Raw genomic sequence first — 21,255 nt, 5'->3', positions numbered from 1 at the left:
GATATCAGGCCCATCTTCATATCCTGGGCCTCGTTTATAGAGTTCTAAGAAGGACAGGATGGACATACAGGGACTGCATGTTCCTGAGGTGGGATGTGGTAGAAAAGGCAAGATTTGCCACCATGCCCTTATTTAAAGCTGGTGGAATGAAGGCTGGAAACAGGTGGAGAATGGAGGGAAATTGGTGACTAGAAGCTAGTCATAAGGTTATTAGAGATTAGAGCCTGGGCTGACTCTGTATAGCAATGGTTCTCAACTTTTTTCTCTTTATACAAAGTATAGATGATGGTCACAATCCCATGAGTGAACATGGGCTTAGAGAGATTTTCTCTAATTACATTGTAACCTCACCACTTTTTCGTTTCTCTTCCCCTCAGTAAAGTATATGAACAGTTTTATTAAAGGCATACCCATAGATATTCTCTATTTTATGCATGAACAAGATCATTCACAACATCTGAATTTTAAACTTCTATAATTAGTTGCAGTACCTTGCTTTCATATCAGTACTCTGCTGTGGGTCAACACTGTCGTCAAGAACCTTTACACTAGAAGATGGACTCATATACTTACAGATTTTCATGGCAGAGCATGCAGGGATTGTTGTATGTCTGGCCATCATCACCACAGACAGGCTGTAAATTCTTTGGACAAAGGTAACCCATCCTGGGTAATATTCGGTAGTGTTTGCACATCTCAGAATTCTGAGCAAACAAAACATAAAGTAGATTTGCTCAATGGCACTTAAGAGATATGGACTTGGTGAAAACCTCTTGATTTCCTCAATCATGTGTGACTGAACAGTTAGTAAAGGAACTGTAACATAGGTTATACAAACTCATATATTCATTTCACATCCCTGTTAGGTAACCTCCTAGGTTTAGCTTCTTTTTCACTAAGGAAGTAGCCAAACCAAGATACAAGGAAGAACAAAGCAATTAGAAAGCAGACATCCTACAAGATAGTTCTGTGCTTTGGAGAAGGTAATGGCACCTCACTCCAATACTCTTGCCTAGAAAATCCCATGGATGGAGGAGCCTGGTGGGCTGCTGTCTACGGGGTCACATAGAGTCGGACATGACTGAAGCGACTTAGCAGCAGCAGCAGTGCTGTGCTTAGTCGCTTCAGTCATGTCTGACTCTTTGCGACCTCCTGGACTGTGGCCCGCCAGGCTCTTCTGTCCATGGGGATTCTCCAGGCAAGAATATTGGAGTGGGTTGCCATGCCCTCCTCCAGGGAAATCTTCCCAAACCAGGGGTAGAACCCAGGTCTCCAGGTTTCCCGCATTGCAGGTGGATTCTTTACCATCCGAGCCAGCTAGGCACAGATAAACTGAGGTATGCCCATAGGGAGAAAACTCCCATGCAGAAAATGATACCTTTTTTTTTTTTTTTGGTCCTTTTAAATGAAGACATTGGTTATATACACTCTAGAAAGGAAAGACTCAAAATAAATGCTAGGTAATCACATGGATGTTTGAGTTCCAGCTCTGCCACTAACTAAAGGAGTGATTTACCTGACTTCTTTGAGCCTTGGCTTCTCGTCTGAAAAGCATGAATAATAATAGCTCTTGCCTCATATTGTTTGAGGGAATCAAATCAGATAATGCACTTATATGCATACATAATACAGTGTTTGGCACATACTAAGTGCTCAGTATATGATAGTTGTTAGTTTCCTAAGGTTAAAAAAATACATAAATTTTTCATGTAGAAAAAGGAACATATTTGTTCTTAGTAGTTTTTTGGAATTGTGAGTTTCATGATGATGATAATAAATTTATTAATCTTAAAAGAAGCAGGAAAAAGGAAAAACACAGAAATTTTAAAAATAGGATTTTGGAAGACAAATTTAGTGGTGTCAAAAATTACATTAAGTATTAGTAGGACTAACTACTCCAGATTAAGAACAGAGACTCTTAGTCTGGAGAAACAAAATGACTCAACTTATAATATTTAAAAGAAGTATACTTTATATCTTTATATTTCAACTAATAGGGTGAACATGAAAGGATGGAAAATAGATATGTACAAAACTCATCACACAAAAGGTGATATTTCTATATTAATATCACACAAAGTAGAATTTAGGATAAGAACTAATGTCAGATAAAAGAAGAGGATTTCTAATTATAAAATAATAGATTCCATAATTAACAATCTCAAACATTTATGTACCTACAGTAGAGTCTTAAGATAATGAGGCAAAAATTAGCTGAAAGGAGAAAAAGGCAAATTTATCAAACTTTATGTTTATATTTAACATACTTCTTTTTGTAATTAGTACCACAGACACAAATATCAAAATATGTATTTGAAAAACAATATAATCAGCTTTTCCTCAATGATATTTGTAAATCTCTATATCCAACAACTGCAGACTACACATTCTTCTTAAGTATGCATGAAATTGTTGCCAAAATAGACCACATTCTGGGCCATTAAGCCAGTATTGATAAATTTGAAAACTGAAGTCATAAAATGCAAGTTTTAGGATCACAGTGAAATAATATTAGTAATATATATGATAGCTATGAAGCTACTAGGTATTTAGAAGTTATGCAACATACTTCTAAATAAATCATGACTGTAAAGTAATCATAATGGAATATAGAAATGTTTTGAACTGAATGATAATGAAAATAAAAAATACTCAGTTAATTCAGTGATTTGAAGGAAAGTTTTAGGTAGATATGTAAACAGAAAAAAATCTTAAAATCAATCTAAACTTCCATTTCAAGAAGCTAGCAAATAATAGGCAAAATAAGCTCAAAGAAAATGAATAAATTTATGAAATAGAAAACAGAAGGCCAAATGGTTGTTTGAAAAGATTAATAAATTGATAAACTATTTGCAAAATTGACAAAAGTCAAGAAACACACATTACCAATATTAAAAAGTGGTGCCTTATATATAGATAGTAAAAGGATAATGTGAAAATGTTATGAATAACTGAATGTCAATAAATTTGTCAACTTAAATTCCTTAAAAACTAATTTCTGAAACAGACACTGAGTAGATATTTAATAGTAGTATATCTATTGATAATCATTTCAGAGGTGTAAAGAAGTACTTGCTAATTTGTATTCTAAAATAATTCAAACATCTAAAGGGACTGCTTTAGACTGAGGTGAATTCCGTATCAATAGAGATATTCAGGGAGAGTTTAAACAAGCACCTTCTGTAAGTCACTGGCAAAGGGAGGACTGAACCAAGTACATCCTTAATATTTTTCAGGTATCTGCCACTCCAAGGTTGAAAACTACCAAAATAAAGGGTGATAAAGAAGCAACAAGCAGAATTATGCCTTTCTTTTCTTACATAGTCCATCAACTCTGCACAAATTATCCACCTTCAAAATAGACCTAGGATTCAGCTACTTCTTATGACCTCCACTACTACCACCATAAACCAGCCTCTCTGTTTAGTGCTGTGGCTAACTAGCTGTCCAGCTTTTGCTCTTGCCTTCCTGCAGTGTATTTTCAGTATACCAGTTGCAGTATCCTTTTAAAACATAGATCGTGTTACTCCTCTTTTCAAAACCTTCATTCAGACTAATAGACAACATCCTTAAAATGGTCTACACAACCTTACATAACAGGGCCTCCTGTTATTTTAATGATATCTTCCTGTATAACTCTGAGGTCACTCTGTGTCAGCTGTACTGGGCTTCTTGCTGTACTGTAAGCCCTGTCTCAAGGCTTTGCTGTTCCTCTTCCTGGAATGTTCTTCCCTTACTTACATGTATGGAATTAATCTCCCTAGGAGGTACAAATGGCACCTTCTCAGGGAGCTCTTTTCTGTACAAGATACTTATAATTGTATCTCAGCATTTACTATGTCATTTTTCTATTGACTCACATCGTCTTGATCTATGTTTTTCCAATATAAACTCCCTAAGTGTAGAGAGTTTTGTCTATTTTGTTTAAGGATATTGTTCACATAAGGCTTCTCTGGCGGCTCAGTGGTGAAGAATCCACCAACCAGTGCAGAAGCCTCAGGTTCGATCCCTGGGTCAGGAAGATCCCCTAGAGAAGGAAATGGCTACCCTCACTAGTATTCTTGCCTGAGAAATTCCATAGACAGAAGAGCCTGGCAGGCTACAGTCCATGGGTTGCAAAAGAGTCAGACACAACTTAGCGACTAAACCACCAGCACCACCATTTTAATCATACACATAGTAACACTTGGAAAATACCAAGTGCTTGATAATTATTTGTAGCATGCATAAATGATGGCTAATTGACAAACTGAATAAAGAATGTTGTTCTCTTCTCCAAGAGAAAGCTCAGCCCAAAACCAGGTTACACAGGAATAAGCACGATGGGATTTCTGGTCTGCTGGTGATACATTATTTCTTGACCTAGGTGTCAGTATCGCAGATGTGATCACTTTGTAATATTCACTTGTATACTTATGATAGTACACTTTTTCTTTATGACTGTTATACTGCAGTAAAATGTTAAATAACAGATTTTCTTATGATAGCCAAGATACACACACACACACACACACATAGAAACAATAGGATATTATTCAGACATGAGAAAGAAGAAAATCCTTTCTTTAATGACAACTTGGATGAACCCTAAGGATGCTATGCTAAGTTAAATAAGTCAGACAAAGAAAGACAAATACTGTACAATAAAGCCAATCGCATAGAGACAGAGAATAGAATGGTGATTACTAGGGGATTGGAGAAAATAAGGAGATATTGGTCAAAGGATATAAATTTTTAGATACAACTATGGCTCTCTAATATATGGTGTGATGATTATAGGCAATCAGTTCAGTTCACTCACTCAGTCATGTCTATGGACTGCAGCATGCAGGGCCTCCCTGTCAATCATCATCTCCCAGAGTTTACTCAAACTCATGTCCATTGAGTCGGTGATGCCATCAAACCATCTCATCCTCTGTCATCCCCTTCTCCTCTCGCCCTCAATCTTTCCCAACATCAGGGTCTTATCCAATAAGTCAGCTCTTCCCATCAGGTAGCCAAAGTATTGCAGTTTCAGCTTCAGCATAAGTCCTTCCAAAGAACATTCAGGACTGTTTTTCTTTAGAATGGACTGGTTGGATCTCCTTGCAGTCCAAGGCACTCTCAAGAGTCTTCTCCAACACCACCGTTCAAAAGCATCAATTCTTCGGCACTCAGCCTTTTTTATAGTCCAACTCTCACATCCATACATGACCACAGGAAAAACCATAGCCTTGACTAGACGGACCTTTGTTGGCAAAGTAATATCTCTGCTTTTGAATATGCTGTCTAGGTTGGTCATAACTTTCCTTCCGAGGAGTACATGCTTTTTTATTTCATGGCTGCAGTCACCATCTGCAGTGATTTTGGAGCCCAAAAAAATAAAGTCAACCACTGTTTCCCCATCTATTTGCCATGAAGTGATGGGACCAGATGCCATGATCTTCGTTTTCTGAATGTTGAGCTTTAAGCCAATTTTTTCACTCTCCTCTTTCACTCTCATCAAGAGGCTCTTTAGTTCTTCTTCACTTTCTGCCATAAGGGTGGTGTTATCTGCATATCTGAAGTTATTGATATTTCTCCCGGCAATCTTGATTCCAGCTCGCGCTTCTTCCAGCTCAGCGTTTCTCACAATGTACTCTGTACATAAGTTAAATAAGCATGGTGACAATATATAGCCTTAACATACTTCTTTTCCTATTTGGAGCCAGTCTGTTATTCCATGTCCAGTTCTAACTGTTGCTTCCTGACCGGCATACAGATTTGTCAAGAGGCAGGTCAGATGGTATGGGATTCCCATCTCTTTCAGAATATTCCACAGTTGATTGTGATCCACACAGTCAAAGGCTTTGGCATAGTCAATAAAGCAGAAATAGATGCTTTTCTGGAACTCTCTTGCTTTTTCGATGATCCCACAGATGTTGGCAATTTGATCTCTGGTTCCTCTGCCTTTTCTAAAACCAGCTTGAACATCTGGAAGTTCACAGTTCACATACTGTTGAAGCCTGACTTGGAGAATTTTGAGCATTACTTTGCTAGCGTGTGCAATGACTGCAATTGTGCGGTAGTTTGAGCATTCTTTTGCATTGCCTTTCTTTGGGATTGGAATGAAGACTGACCTTTTCCAGTCCTGTGGCCGCTGCTGAGTTTTCCAAATTTGCTGGCATGTTGAGTGCAGCACTTTCACAGCATCATCTTTTACAGTTTGAAATAGCTCAACTGGAATTCTGTCACCTCCACTAGCTTTGTTCATAGTGATGCTTTCAAAGGCCCACTTGACTTCACATTCCAGGATGTCTGGCTCTAGGTGAGTCATCACACCATCGTGATTCTCTGGGTCGTGAAGCTCTTTTTTGTACAGTTCTTCTGTGTATTCTTGCCATCTCTTCTTAATATCTTCTGCTTCTGTTAGGCCCATACCATTTCTGTCCTTTTTGAGCCCATCTTTGCCTGAAATATTCCCTTGGTATTTCTAATTTTCTTGAAGAGATCTCTAGTCTTTATAGTTCTATGGTTTTCCTCTATTTCTTTGCATTGATCTCTGAAGAAGGCTTTCTTATCTCTCCTTGCTATTCTTTGGAACTCTGCATTCAGATGGGTATATCTTTCCTTTTCTCCTTTGCTTTTAGCTTCTCTTCTTTTCACAGCTATTTGTAAGGCCTCTTCAGACAGCCATTTTGCTTTTTTGCATTTCTTTTTTTGGGGGGATGATCTTGCTCCCTGTCTCCTGTACCATGTCACGAACCTCTGTCCATAGTTCATCAGGCACTCTCTATCTATCAGATCTAGTCCCTTAAATCTATTTCTCAATTGCACTGTATAATCATTAGGGATTTGATTTAAGTTATACCTGAATGGTCTAATGGTTTTCCCTACTTTCTTCAATTTAAGTCTTAATTTGGCAATAAGGAGTTCATGATCTGAGCCACAGTCAGAGCTCCTGATCTTGTTTTTGCTGACTGTATAGAGCTTCTCCATCTTTGGCTGCAAAGAATATAATCAACCTGATTTCAATGTTGACCATCTGGTGATGTCCATGTGTAGAATCTTCTCTTGTGTTTTTGGAAGAGGGTGTTTGCTATGACCAGTGCCTTGTCTTGGTAGAACTCTATTAGCCTTTGTCCAGCTTCATTCTGTACTCCAAAGCCAAATTTGCCTGTTACTCCAGGTGTTTCTTGACTTCCTACTTTTGCATTCCAGTCCCCTATAATGAAAAGGGCAACTTTGGGGGTGTTAATTTTAGAAGGTCTTGTAGGTTTTCATAGATCCTTTCAACTTCAGCTTCTTCAGCATTACTGGTTGGGGCATAGACTTGGATTACCGTGATATTGAATGGTTTGCCTTGGAGAGGAACATGAAAACTATAGGAAATAGTAATGTGTAATATACTCAGAGTCTGTGAGTAGACTTTAAATAGTCTCACCACAAAAAAAGAAATGGTAATTATATGAGGTGATGGAGATGTTAGCTAACACTATAGTGGTAATCATTTTATAATCTATGTCTATCAAATCAATATGTTGTACACAAGTTTATACAATGTTACATGTCAACATACATACAATAAGAGCTTTGCAATGGCTCAGCAGGTAAAGAATCTCCATGCAGTGCAGGAGATGTGGGTTTGATCCCTGGGTCGGGAAGATCCCCTGAAGAAGGAAATGACAACCTACTCTAGTCTTCTTGCCTGAAAAATCTCATGGACAGAAGAGCCTGGCAGACTGCAGTCCAAAGGGTCACAAAGAGTCGGATACAACTGAGCAATTAAGCACACATACACACACACGCAACACAATAAAGCTGAGGGGAAATGAGCAGATTTTGTGGCTAGCACTTCTCCATGCTTAAGCATCCCTAGTCTGATTTACTAGAAATTTGTAATTAGTATTTTGTTAGTGTAACTCATCTGTTATTATACTTGCTTTGGGAAAATAATTAGATAAAATTCATGTTTGATGCCTTTCTTTCTTCTTTTTTGGGTCATCAGACTAGGTGCTAAAGTCTCCCTTCTAGGGACCAATTTGAGATTGCCCTTTGTGAATGAATATACTTCATGCTCTTATATCTTCTTCTTTCTACTCCTGACCTTGACAAAGCTCTAGAAAAGCAATCCCAAATAGGGTCAATGTAAATATGTAAATATAAGTATGTCATTTTACATTTCTTATAAATGTATAATAAGTATAAATACGTTCAGCATAAATTTCCAGGTTATTGGGAAAAGGACTAGGTTTGGAGGGGAAGTAGGAAGTGGGTGAGGAGCCTTTCTGGTCTGCTGAAATTATAGGGTTGAGACTCCTAACTACTTATTTCACTGCATGTGCCAGAAGTTACATGCATTGTACACCCACTTTTTAAAATTTCAAAATAAATTCATTTAGAGCAAGACTAATAATCTCAAAGAGCACAGAATAATGCACCAGTGAGTAATCTTGAGACTCTTACTAAGCATGAACTCCATGGATTCCTTGAAAGGACTTAAGGCTGTACTGAATCAGTCTTTCCTAGGCCTTTACCTGAAATGAGGTTTATGGAGGGCAAGTGGCAACAGGACTGCCCCCTCACCCCCAGAATGAGTGAATTAAGTTAATAAGTAACTTTTTAGAAACAGCAGTTCTTACCAGAGAAGAAATGGAAGAATCTGGGCTGTCTTCCTCCTCAGAAGATCTAAAGTGGGATGGTTTTTCTTCAAGTCTTACCCTTTCCAAAGCTTCTTTTTCACTAGAAAAGACAAAAGTAAATTTATGTCCACAAAGACTGGCTTCTGTAATTTCTAGTTGGAAGTTAAACATTTCTAATAAAATATGATGGAACCACAGAACATTGAATGAGAAAGTGTCCAGGAAGACATGTTAAGAAAAGTACACAGCTGGGAGCTGGCTTGGCACTCCCTTCACTTAACAGATATGTGACCTTGGACAAGTTGTCTAGAGTATTCCTTTCTCCAGGGTATCTTCCCGATCCAGGGATCAAACCTGGGTCTCCTGCATTGAGCCACCAGGGAAGTCCCAGACTGCAGCCTACCAGGCCCCTCCATCTATGGGACTCTCCAGGCAAGAGTACTTTTTATTCTCTGATAAAAAAATGATAGTTTCGGTAATTCCTTCCTCAAGGAATGTACTATGAGGAGCTAATATATACATATATATATATCATATATATAATATATATTATGGTCATGTTCATAGTGTTTTTTCAGAACCATCATCATCTAGCTTGTTCATAGGTCCCCAAATATAGTTGTTCATCAGAATAAACTAGAAACCCTTTCTAAAAAACAAATTCCTTAGCCTTGGAGACTCTAACTTATTTTGAAGGACTAATCTCTGTGTGTGTGTGTGTGTGTGTGTGTGTGTGTGTGTGTGCGCGCGCGCGCGTGTGTGTTTAAGACCTCTCTTAAGTGTGATCTAGTTATAGAACAGATTTGGAGTAATTTCTTATAACTATGGTACTAAGGGTTGGAAAACTTTTTTTTTTTTTAAGTGACATAGCTAGTAAATATCATGATTAGAACTTCCATCTGGATTTCCTGTCTTCAAGTCCAACTGTTCTTTCTCCTGTACTGGCTGTTGTCAGCTTAAAAGCGTTGCATCTAAAGACTTGGTTTAAAGCCCGCATGGATTCATGAGCACATGAGTATTTAATTAACAGTCTCTAAAAATGCAGTCCCCGCACTAGCTGAACGGGGTATAGGATCCTGTTACTCACAAGATACTTCTGCACATGTAGCACTTGTTTTTGTATAACTTTCCATCAGCACCAAGCACAGGGTCATTCTCTCTAGTGCACATGAGCTCATCATTCCACACATGCTGCCGAAAGTTACTGCACTCATCCTAGAAAATAAGAAAAGGGAAGTCGGCGTGGCTTTTTCCCTTTGTGACTTGGTTACTTTCTTAAACTTGGTTTTAGGAATTCCTCTCTTGGCTCTGGTCTCAGACTCACTGCACTTATCCTGGCAATGGAGGCCAAGGAATGCCCAGACTCTCTAAACTTCCCATCCTCCGCTTCATTCCGAACCTCTCTGCACTGGTCCTGGAAATACAGGGAAACATAAAACAATACTTGAAAGACCTCCTCGTCTTGCTCGCCCTTTCCATCAGTCTTTCCTTTCCTCTACTTTTCATGGGAGAGACACTCTTGACCAGAGGACAATCCCACAGTTGTCTAACTCTATGAATGTCATTATCATCACTGGTAAAAGACTGATTGCAGATGTCTTCTTTGTGATCTTGAAAAGCAAATAGAAAAGGCAGCACCATGCACGTGCACTATTGATTCACTGATGCGCATAAGACCCTCTGGAGAAAATGGGAAAGGCATCAAGGAGAGACGCTAAAAGAGAGACTGAGACTAGTTTATTTCACATAAATGGTTAAAATCAGTGTCAACAAGCAACATGAAGCCTCATTTCACATTTAAAGTGGCAGACATAAGCATGCAGTTGAGGTGGTAAAGAATTTTACCCACTATTTTTCAGTCCACAATTCTCCCAAAGAGGAGAGACCAGAGCAATAATCGATACACACTGCAGGAGAATTCTCTATAAAATTGAGAAAAAACATTAAACTTCAAAGCCAGGAGATAAATCTTATTATAACACAACATGACAATATTGGCAAAATCAATTTTCTTTGAAGCAGAAGATTAGCAACTTTATTATCCAAAAAGTGAAGGGGAAGACAAGAATCTGAGGATGAAAAGTAAAATAGTTATCTTCATATCTTAAAAAATAACCTTTGCATCATTTGAGGGCTTGGCTCTTGATTGTTCTTCTTCATTCTTTTTTCTTTCTTTAGCTTCTCGCTCACTGAAAAATTTTATGAAAGGGACAGAGTAGTTTTTCCAGAGTCATTATTGAATTGTTTAACCAAATATGTCTCCAATTCTAAACATTAGAATATATAACACTGTTTTCTAGTATCTAAAAAATACATAAGATACTTTTTAAACAAATAAGTTCTGATCATTAGGGTTTTCATAATGTATTTGTGACAGTGCTGTCAACTTTCATAAACCCAGTTTCTGTACTATCATCTAGAGTGATGTACATCTGAAGGGCATTACATTTTTTCCTAATAGGATTATTTATGACTGTCAGGTAGAGAGTTGCTTCATTTCTCCTTTTTATTTTCTTATTGAATTACAATAAAACTCTCCTGTTCTGTATATTGCTATTATGCTTTAAAGTTTATAAACATTTTAAAAATATTATCTCCTTGAATCCCTACCAAAACTCTACCATGTAGTTATTATTCTCTTTATATACAGGAGGAACTGAGGCTCTGCAGAGTAAATGGGCCTGTCCCATGTCACTTATCTGAGACACCTCCTCTTTGAAGGTCAGTGATGTTGGCATGATACAACAGGGTGTTCTCCTATCCCAGCTGCTCCTGCTGTGATTATGCTTCTCATAATATTCAAAATAGAAATTTCTTATGGAATCTACTTTGGAAACTTACTGTCCTCTTCTAAACTAAGGAGCTATTAGTATATATATTTTAATGTGTGATGCCAAACACCATAAGTTTTAAATCAAAAGGGATTGATTTCTGGGAAGCAGACACAGCATATCAAACTCATAAACATCTCTACTCACAAGATGCTCTGACACATAGCACACTTGTTGGCATACGTCTTGCCATTTGGGCCTCGAACAGGGTTGTTTTCTTTGGTGCAAATAAGCTTTCCGTCTCTCACCATCTTCCGGAACTCATGACACTGATCCTGCCAATAAGAACAACAACAAAAAAGAGGTTTCTACAATCATCTGATCTTTAAAACAGAAAATATGAATGGTTGGCTATATGTAAATTCATAACTCGTGAGGAGGAAAATAAAAATCTAGAGAAAATAAAATTTTAGAGATGAAATATATTTTAAAGCAGCAGTTCCCAACTTCTTTGGCACCAGGGGCCAGTTTGTGGAAGATAGTTTTTCCATGGACTGGGGCTCGAGGGATGGTTTGGGGATGATTCAAGCACATTACATCTATTGTGCACTGTATTTGTTATTATTACATTAGCTCCACCTCAGATCATCAGGCATTAGATGCTGGAGGCTGGGGACCCATTTTACGGGCACTATGTTCAGTATCTGCTTAAGAAGTCTGAATCCTCTCCACAGCATCCCTTTCAAGTACTTGTCAGCCCCAGTGGAATTTCACTACCACCTAAGGCAGCCTGTGCCATTTTTATATAGTTTCATTGGGTTGAACCCCAAACCTGTTGCACTGCACCTCAACTTATTACTTCACACATTAAAAAGCCCTAGAATGAAATGAAAGACATCCTTTGGAAAGGCCGCATATAAACATCTAAAGTTTTAGCTTTGTTCCTCAAGAACAATTTTTTTAATTGTTTCATCAAATCTGTATTATATTTTTAGCATTTTGTTGTGCGTGGTAATGGATTTCTTTTGGTTGTCATTTAAAAATCTGTAAGATAAGCACACATTATCCCCATTTTACAGATGAGAGAAAAAAAGTTCACAGATATTAAGTGATAAAATCAGTGTTGGAACAGAGGTCAGAAACCTATTAATAACCAGGCTATAGATTCCTTGCCTTCTTTGCCTTTACATGGCAGAAGATAAGACTCCTGGTACATCTCTAAGACATGGAGCTAGCTGCCGTCTTTACCCCTTGAAAAAATAAGAACCTTAAAAAGAAGGCAGTGGAACTGTGCCCACAGGATTTGACCCCTGTTGAAATTTTTTAACATCCATAGACGTTTGTCTTAAACATTTTTTTTAAGCCCAAAGAGTTACAGTATATGGGAAAATTATCTTTAAAAATACTATCAATAACCTAGATTGGAGTTACCTTTCTTTAAATTGTGGTACCATCAACAACTCCAGACCTACTTTTCTCTGTTTAATAGCATTTTAACTATTCTCTGGAATTCAATACCTGATCAGCATATGAAATGTCTCATAGCCCTCATTTTTAAATTTGCTAGAATTTTTTTTTCCTATTACAAGTACCTAAAATGCCACATACATCTGTGTTTATGATAGCACCCATGTGAGTATATTGCAGCCTTTGCTCTTTGGGTGCAAATCTCTAGCTCTTCTGTTTGTTATCTGTGGGTAGTTAACGTCTCTGAATTTTTTCCTCAACTGTAAAATTGGAAGACCACCACCTACTGCATTGATTGTGGGCAGATTTAAATATGATGGTGCATGTACTTTGTAAAGTTTATTTTCGTTTACATTTGTAGATAAGACTGTAGCTTTCTTTTAGCCACAGGCACAAAAAATATCTAGGTATTTTCTATACGTACATATAGGTTTTTTCCTTGTTTGAAATTCTTGAAATAGATATTTTTAAACTTGAAAGAAATTTACCAATCTAGAATAGATGTCCAGTAGAGATCATTTGAAGTTGTACAATAAAGTATTTTCTCAAAGCCATTGATCTACCAACATATGGGTAACAGATATTCCCAATATATTTTTCAAAAATGACCATTACTAATGTTTAATTTTGCTTAGTCAGTATAAAACTAATGAAAAGTTGCCTCTTTAATGGGAAAACTTTCCTGGGGAAATTTCATGGTTTTTCTTTTCTCAGTCCATAGATGGATTAGAAGAGGCTGCACTGTGTCATCGTCTATGTGCTGGTGTTGTAAAGCATTGAACCTTATTTTTAAAACCGCAGATTGAACACAAGATGGCACTAGAGTGCCAAGTCAAGAATTTACCAGCTGGAGCTCCAAGCTTTAGATCTCCTTGTGTGTAAATTTGGCATCTATTTGCATAATTGTTTTTAAACTTTAGGGGGGAGATCAAGTTGATAATAATTTGACAATTGCCATTGTTCCTATAATGTGTGTTAACTGCAGCAGAATTGCTCTTAGGACAATTAAATTCCATGCTATTTCTTTGAATATCTGGTCATGTCTTTCTTGTTTATCATCATGTTCACAACAACTGGGACAGAGTATGCATTCTATAATATGCATTCTGTTTATTTGTTGAATAAACCAAGCTTGCAACCACTCATCCAAATTTAAGTATAAGCATGCTCTGCTGCTGCTGCTGCTAAGTCGCTTCAGTCATGTCCGACTCTGTGTGACCCCATAGAGGGAAGCCCACCAGGCTCCTCCGTCCCTGGGATTCTCCAGGCAAGAGCACTGGAGTGGGTTGCCATTTCCTTCTCCAATGCATGAAAGTGAAAAGTGAAAGGGAAGTCGCTCAGTCGTGTCCGAGTCTTCACGACCCCATGGACTGCATCCTCCATCCATGGGATTTTCCAGGCAAGCGTACTGGAGTGGGGTGCCATTGCCTTCTCCGAGAAGCATGGCCAGGTGGCACTATAAGCATGCTCAGGTGGCGCTAATAGTAAAGAATCCGCTTGCCAATACAGGGGATGCAAGAGATGTGGGTTTGATTCCTGAGTCAAGAAGATCACCTGGAGAAGAAAATGGCAACCCACTCCACTATTTTTGCCTGGGAAATCCCATAGACAAGAGAGGAGCCTGGAGGGCTGCAGTCCATGAGGTTGCAAAGAGTCAGACGTGACAGCAACTGAGCACACGATATGTCTAACGTATATTACCTGTTTTTCATTGTCCTTTCCGGTTGTGTTTCTCATGTATTCCTCCTCTTCCTTTTTCTTTTCAGCTGCTTCCCTTTCCCTTAAAGAGAAAAATGAGAAGAAACGTTTAAACCAAAATGAAGAAACACCTCAGGTATGCTTTAAAAAAAAATTGTCTTGAACGGATGAGTGATTATTTACTTTAAGACTCAACAATTAAAAGCTCATTTTTGAAAAATACTCACAGCTTTTCCTTGCACATAGCACACTGGTTACCATGTGTCTTTCCATTTGGACCTCGTACAGGGTCACTTTCTCGGGTACAAATAAGCTTTCCATTTTTCATTTGACTTCTAAACTCATCACATACATCCTGAAAAGAAGGAAAAATTATATTGCAGATGGCTATTTTCACATAGTATTTGACTGAGCTTGAAAATTTTGAAGATTTTGACTCAGGAGTTGGGCAGCCACCTAATCTTGCTGTGGGAGGCTCTTTACTGGACCACAGAGGTGTCCAAGTGGTAATTTCTGAAGATGAATTCCATCTTCAACTTTAATTCCTGCTTGCCACGTAAGGCTACATACTCCAGAAATGATCACTTGGACGCCTCTGCGGTCCAGTGTAGAGCTCCCGCACAGCAAGGTTAGGTGGCTTTATAACCAGGTTACTTAGAATGGGAAGATTATGCTGGATTATCTGGGTGGGCCCAGTGTAATCAAAAAAATTCTTATGAGTGAAACAGGAAGGCAGGAAAACCAGAGTCAGAATGATACAACATTGAAAAAAAAAAAAAAGAATCTACTGGCCCCTGCTGATTTTAAAGATGACCACAAACCAAGGAATGCAGGCACTTCTAGAAGTTAAAAAAAAAAAAAAAAAGATCTTCCCCAGAACCTCCACCAAGGAAAGCAGCCTTTCTCTGACACCTTGGCTTTAACACAGTAAGACCTGTTTAGGACTTCTGAACTCCAGAAATGTATGATGCTTAATCAGGGTTATTTTAAGCTATTGTTGGTAATAATTTGTTATAGCAGCCAAACCTCATTTTCCCCATCTATAAAATGAGATAGGGAAAATCTTAGTTGACCAGGCTATTGAGATAATTAAATAAACTACTCTTTATAAAAGTGTTTTATAAAGTGTTAGGCTGGAAGATTTCCATTTGGTGTTAAATTTCCACACTGAACAAGTTATCAGTGATATTCACATTCATGATGACTTCTGAGCTTCTAAGCATAAGATCTTGACTGCCAACACTGGAGTGCTCTTTCCACATTTTTGATAGTCAAGTAATGACTTACAGAAAGACCATTCTTGCCAAAACCTAGTTAATGATTTACCTTTCCTGATGCGGAATCAGTCCCATTTGATCTGTAGACAGATTGCTTGTTTTTTTCCTCTGCTTCTCTTTGCCTAAAAAAGAAAAGATTTCAGTAGTCGTGTTGTTAACACATATCCAGGTTTGGAAGAGGCCTAAGAGTTTCTGTATTCTAATTCACCTTCTTCATAGAGAATCTCTCTCCACCTCTCAGAGATGGACAGTCACCTTGGGTATTAAGAAGCTCCCCATTACAAGACACATATTCTAGCGAGATCAACTCAGTTAATCTCAAAGTCTCCTTTATATATGTCCAAATTAATCTCCCTGTAGCTTTCATCCTTACTTCACATCCTCAGGAAAGCATGGAACAAGCCTGCTAAATCCAGTATCTCTTCCTGATATTAATCCTTCAGATATTTAAAAGCAAGCTTCAGATCTCCAAGTCCAGCTTCCTCAGTTCTTTCACCTTTTTTTTCATCAGTTGTAGTTTTAATTCCTTACCAATTCACCATTCTTGTTCCTTGTTCCTAAGCTTCCCTGGTGGCTCAGATGGTAAAGAATCTGCCTGCAATGCAGGAGACCCAAGTTTGATCCCTGAGTTGGCAAGGTCTCCTGGAGAAGGAAATGGCAATCCTCTCCAGTATTCTTGCCTGAAGAATTCCATGATCAGAAGAGCCTGGTAGGCTATAATCCATGGGGTCACAAAGAATTGGACATGACTGAGTGACTAGCACTAATATTTCAGTTTATCTAGGTTATCATCGGATCCTAAGATAGAAGACAAGTGATAGAGGAAATACCTTAGGATTATGGTTTTGGGGGGTTTTCTTTAATCTTTTACCTTTCTGATAAAATATTTATGCTAGTGGTTCCTAAGTTTTCATGTACATTAAGAATGACCTGTGAGATTTTAAAAATCAGTTTCGCTGTCAATCCCAACAGTTTTATTGAGAGGATCTACACTGAGATTCAGTAATCTGACTTTTAATAACCCAGGTGATTTTGATCCAAGATCCAAACAGTACAGAACTCTAGTATGTGTATATCTCTTTCAGAGTTTCATTTGGCTTTATGCTTGAAAGAAATGTGTATGAATATATATAACATGAATATCTGTGTGTGTGTATTTAGGGGGCTCCCTTTTCATATATAAGAAATAGGTTGTTATATGGCTCAGAGAACTCAAACCGGGGCTCAGTTTAAGTTTCATTTCTTTCAAACAACCTAGAGGGATGGGATGGGGAGGGAGGTGGGAGGAATGTTCAAGTGGAAGGGGACATGGGTAAACCTATGGCTGATTGATATGTTTGGTAGAAACCAACACAATACTGTAAAGCAATTATCCTTCAATTGAAAATAAAAATAGGGAAGTGGTAGTCAACGTAACCTGAAGATTCAAACAAACATTAAGTCATGGAACCTTAACAAAATACTAGGAAAAAGAGACTCCTTGTAATGATTCAGTCTGGTGGAATTCAGTTTACAGTCACCGATCTGATAAAAAATCTCCCGTGGCTAGAGTTCACAGAATTATGATACAAAATAGAGTAGGAATGAGCCACTGGTTAGCTGCCCTTGCTTGGGCTCATTTTTCCTTAGGGGATGCAAGAGAAGGAGATAATATTTGAGAATTAACAGAGAGGGTAGTTTTCATGAAAGAAACTACAGGCAAATGAGAAACAGCAATTAATTCAAGAGGAATATGTGGCTGTCTTTTAGACAAGCAGGTTGAGAAAAGCACTTACAGTATCTCTTTACACATGGCACACTTGTTGTTGTATGATTTTCCATCTGCGTCACGGACAGGGTCACTCTCGCGAGTGCAGCTGAGTTTTCCATCTTTCATTTTTTCCCGATACTCAGCACATTGGTCCTGAAAAGGGAAAAGAGAGCAGGCCCCCTGGATGACTTGGTCTGTTGTATGTTTATTAAGTTTGTTAAATAATCTGAGTCCGAAGTTCTTATCTATCTCCTCTTTACAGCATGTAACACCTAGGATTGCTGTCAACAGAAGAGGGGCTGGAATCATCCATATTCTAAGAGGTCAGCTGTCATGGGTAATGTTGCTTTTAAGGTTTTACACAAGGAAATTATAAAGCTGGCTGGGATCTAATCGCATAGATCAAGGGTCAGCAGACTATAGCCTACAACACTAATCTGTCCTGCTGTCTGTACTTATATAGGAAGTTTTATATATAAAACTTGAAGCACACCTTCACTCATTCATTTAAGTAGTATTTATGGCTGATTTCTCGTAGATGTGGCAGAGTTGAATAGTTGTAACAGAAAGTGTGTAACTTGCAATACCTAAAATATTTGCTATCTGGCCTTTTACAGAAAAGAAAAAAAAATGCTGACCTCTAATATAGATAGAAGAGAGAAAGAAGTGCTAGGAGAAAGCATAAAATCATGCAAAATGCCAAAGACAGGCTTGAGTAAATTATAGACAAGATAGGCAAAGAGTCTTAACAAGTCTATACCTGAAAGTAAGAACTCAACCTCCTACAGGAGAAGATATGCACAAACAGAAAAGCCAAAATTTTTCAAAGGCAAACACTGGGCCTGTCAGATCTGGAGGCAAAGAGAGAGTCTTGACATCCCCAGGTCATATGACTAGAGATAAGATGGCTGTGACCAGGTCATACGACCAAAGACAAGGTGTCTGTGATCTTAGCAATTGTGTTCACATGCCTGAGGAGTGGGCTTGTATGCAACATTGTCATAGTGACATTTAAAACATCTCAGGAAATGTGTCAACACTCGCCTAAGTTACTGTATCCCTATAGGAGTACTGCTAAGTAAGAGAAACTATAGAGTGGAGTGAGATGAAGTGATTTATTCAATGCTTTGCAAATCCAGGTGACAAAGGGAGGCGCATACCCTAAACCATCTGACTCAAAAACCTATGTTCTTTCACCATATTATCCTGTCTTGGAACAATAGCAAATATACCTCCCAAAAGTGGCTCCAGTCAGAGAGAGCACATAATGAAAGGACCTGAAGAGCACGTGATGTGAAACATCATTACATTTATGCCACTTCCTCTCCTAGGATCATGTATTGGCTTCAAACTAGATGACAGAAAGAGGAGTCAGGAGACTGGGATCAGGTCATCATGTTAATTATTTTCAAGTTCAGAGAAGTCAGAGTGAGCCCTAGAGAAACTAAAAATTGCTTGGATATTACTCTGCAGTCATAAGGGGGAAATCCCCTGTCCTTCCAAGGATGCTCTCCAGCTCAGCCCTGTGTACACTTATAGCCTTTGACTACAGGCTCTGCCATGACCCCAGTGCCACTGAGTTGAGCCCACTCTGGTTATGGAATTTAGAGGCAGCTCTCACCTTAGCTTTCCCTCTTCCACCACCACTGGAACCATGGCCCGCAGCATTCTGCTGATCTTCCTCTTCTTTTCTCTTTCTTTCTTCATCTTCTTTCTGGCTGAAAATTAGAAAGTGGGAGGTATGGAATAATAGATTACAGAGAGGTGGAATGCATTTCTATGAGTTTCTCATCCTATGACCAAATTAGATTTTTATAGAATTCACCAGCATTTATTGAACATCTGTTACATTGCAGGCCCTCTTATTTGAAAATAGAAAAATGCATTATGTTGCATCCTTTTGCCTGGAAGACTCTTATTGCAGCAGGAAAACCACAAGCATTTACGGAACCACAAGCAAGACTTGGTGAGCAATTAATTAGCATTTTGTAAATGCTCACATGAATCTCCAGAGCAATTTCTCTAAAACAACTCATATTAAAGAGGTGTTTAATTATTTACATAATTATCTCCTCTACCAAATGTGTTCTTCCTCCTGAATTCTCCTTCAGAAAGAACAAAACACTGGAGCCATCCCTAACTGCTCCCTCTTCTTTAGCTCACCCAGCTGCTTACATTGGTTTCACTTTCCCGCGTCTCCCGTGTTGATGTACTCACCCTCTATTCTAGCTCTGTGTTCTAGTTACCTCTTGCTGGATTACTGTCATTCCCTACTACCACCAACAGTATTCTGAATTTTGGTACCTTGCTTTTCTTTTTACTGCTAACATATGAATCTTCCAAAAAGGAACCACATTTATGCCACTTATTCTCCTAGCTGAAAAATTTTAGCAGCTTGCCACTATATATAGAATTGGCTTCAAAATCCATGATCTGGCTGGTGAAGTGGAAAAGTTCTAACTAAAAGGACTTGCTCTTTTATGTACCCACTACACCTTCCTTAATTTTAGATTTTACCTATGCAGTTCCCTGTTTTATCCTCATTCCTTCCTGTACTGTTCACATATTATCCAAATTACCAGGTCCAATTTTATCCCTCCATAAAGCTTTCTATTAACTCTCCCTTTCCTGAACTATCATAACACATTGTATACATCATTTTTCATTCAGCAATTACTCCTTTGTATTATATTAATTTATTCCCATGTCTAATCCTTACTGAACTATATCATTTCTGGTAATACTATTTCATTCATCTTTATATAACCATTATACACTTAAACATTCTAGATGTTCAGCAAATGACTGTTAAATGACAAATATTTCAGATGTACTTCCAAGCCTTGTGTAAAGAGCTATCTTTAATTTCCTAAAAATGTGATTTTTAAAAAATGTAGGTAGAGGAGTTAGATTGGTAGTAAAATCTGTGTGTTCTTTCTGATGGGGATTACAAAATAATCCAGAGAAGGGATCCACCTAACAGCAAAGAACTTAGAATTTTATCAAGAAAATGGTGTGATCCACTGTGAGGTGGTGCCCCAGAGCTAATGGAGAATGTAGGGGAATAACTTGGTCATCTATTGTCTGTTTCTAGAATTGTGAATCTGAGCCTCTGTAAAGAAAGAGGCACCCTCAAATGATTTACACATGATCATTTGTTGCTTTTATAATACATGTAAGGAAAGGACCAACACTATATACTGTCCTCCCAGCTCTGCCACCCACAGCATGGACTTCATCTGCACACTCACAAGACTGCTTTGCACATGGCACACTTGTTGCCATGGGTCTTGCCGTCTGGACCACGCACGGGGTCATTTTCTCGAGTGCAGAAAAGATTTCCATTTTGAAGAAGACTCCGAAATTCACTGCATGGATCCTGAAATGAGGAGAAAAGGCAAGAGCTTGGGTATTTTCTTGAAAATAACTCTGCTGGGTCCCTACTAAGTGCTTCCTGGGGAAAAAAAAAAAGGAAAAGGAAAATGACCTATGAATGTTTCTTTCTGGCAGTTGGTTTGTTCAATTCCTACTAAGACCACAGGACTTAAAAAGAGGTTCCTGTTTCTTTTTCCTTGAGATTTAGCTTCCAAATCCAGACTGAACCTGGCAGTCACACATAAGCAAGAATCTCTTAATAAACTGGGTTCTCAGAGGACTGGACACAGTTGTTAATCAAGACTTCATTGTCTATT

The 21,255-nt window shown here is 38.3% G+C and overlaps 1 protein-coding gene across 1 annotated transcript in view; it reads right to left on the bottom strand.

Moving 5' to 3' along the window:
* Positions 1 to 10,704: 10,704 nt before the first annotated feature.
* Positions 10,705 to 21,255, bottom strand: part of LOC128050797 (serine protease inhibitor Kazal-type 5-like) — a 68,554-nt gene continuing 58,003 nt past the window's right edge. The window contains exons 21-28 of the mRNA XM_052643196.1: positions 20,815 to 20,942; positions 19,185 to 19,281; positions 17,589 to 17,716; positions 15,863 to 15,935; positions 14,764 to 14,891; positions 14,540 to 14,618; positions 11,579 to 11,706; positions 10,705 to 10,789 (exon numbers count right to left, since the gene is read on the bottom strand). Coding sequence (XP_052499156.1) covers positions 10,705 to 10,789; positions 11,579 to 11,706; positions 14,540 to 14,618; positions 14,764 to 14,891; positions 15,863 to 15,935; positions 17,589 to 17,716; positions 19,185 to 19,281; positions 20,815 to 20,942 — 846 coding nt within the window. The remainder of the gene's footprint in view (positions 10,790 to 11,578; positions 11,707 to 14,539; positions 14,619 to 14,763; positions 14,892 to 15,862; positions 15,936 to 17,588; positions 17,717 to 19,184; positions 19,282 to 20,814; positions 20,943 to 21,255) is intronic.

The sequence above is a fragment of the Budorcas taxicolor genome, chromosome 7 (assembly GCF_023091745.1).
Source record: "Budorcas taxicolor isolate Tak-1 chromosome 7, Takin1.1, whole genome shotgun sequence".
Classification (NCBI taxonomy): domain Eukaryota; kingdom Metazoa; phylum Chordata; class Mammalia; order Artiodactyla; family Bovidae; genus Budorcas; species Budorcas taxicolor.
Note: the sequence above shows the minus strand (reverse complement) of the source record. Positions and strands in the feature narration are given on the sequence as shown.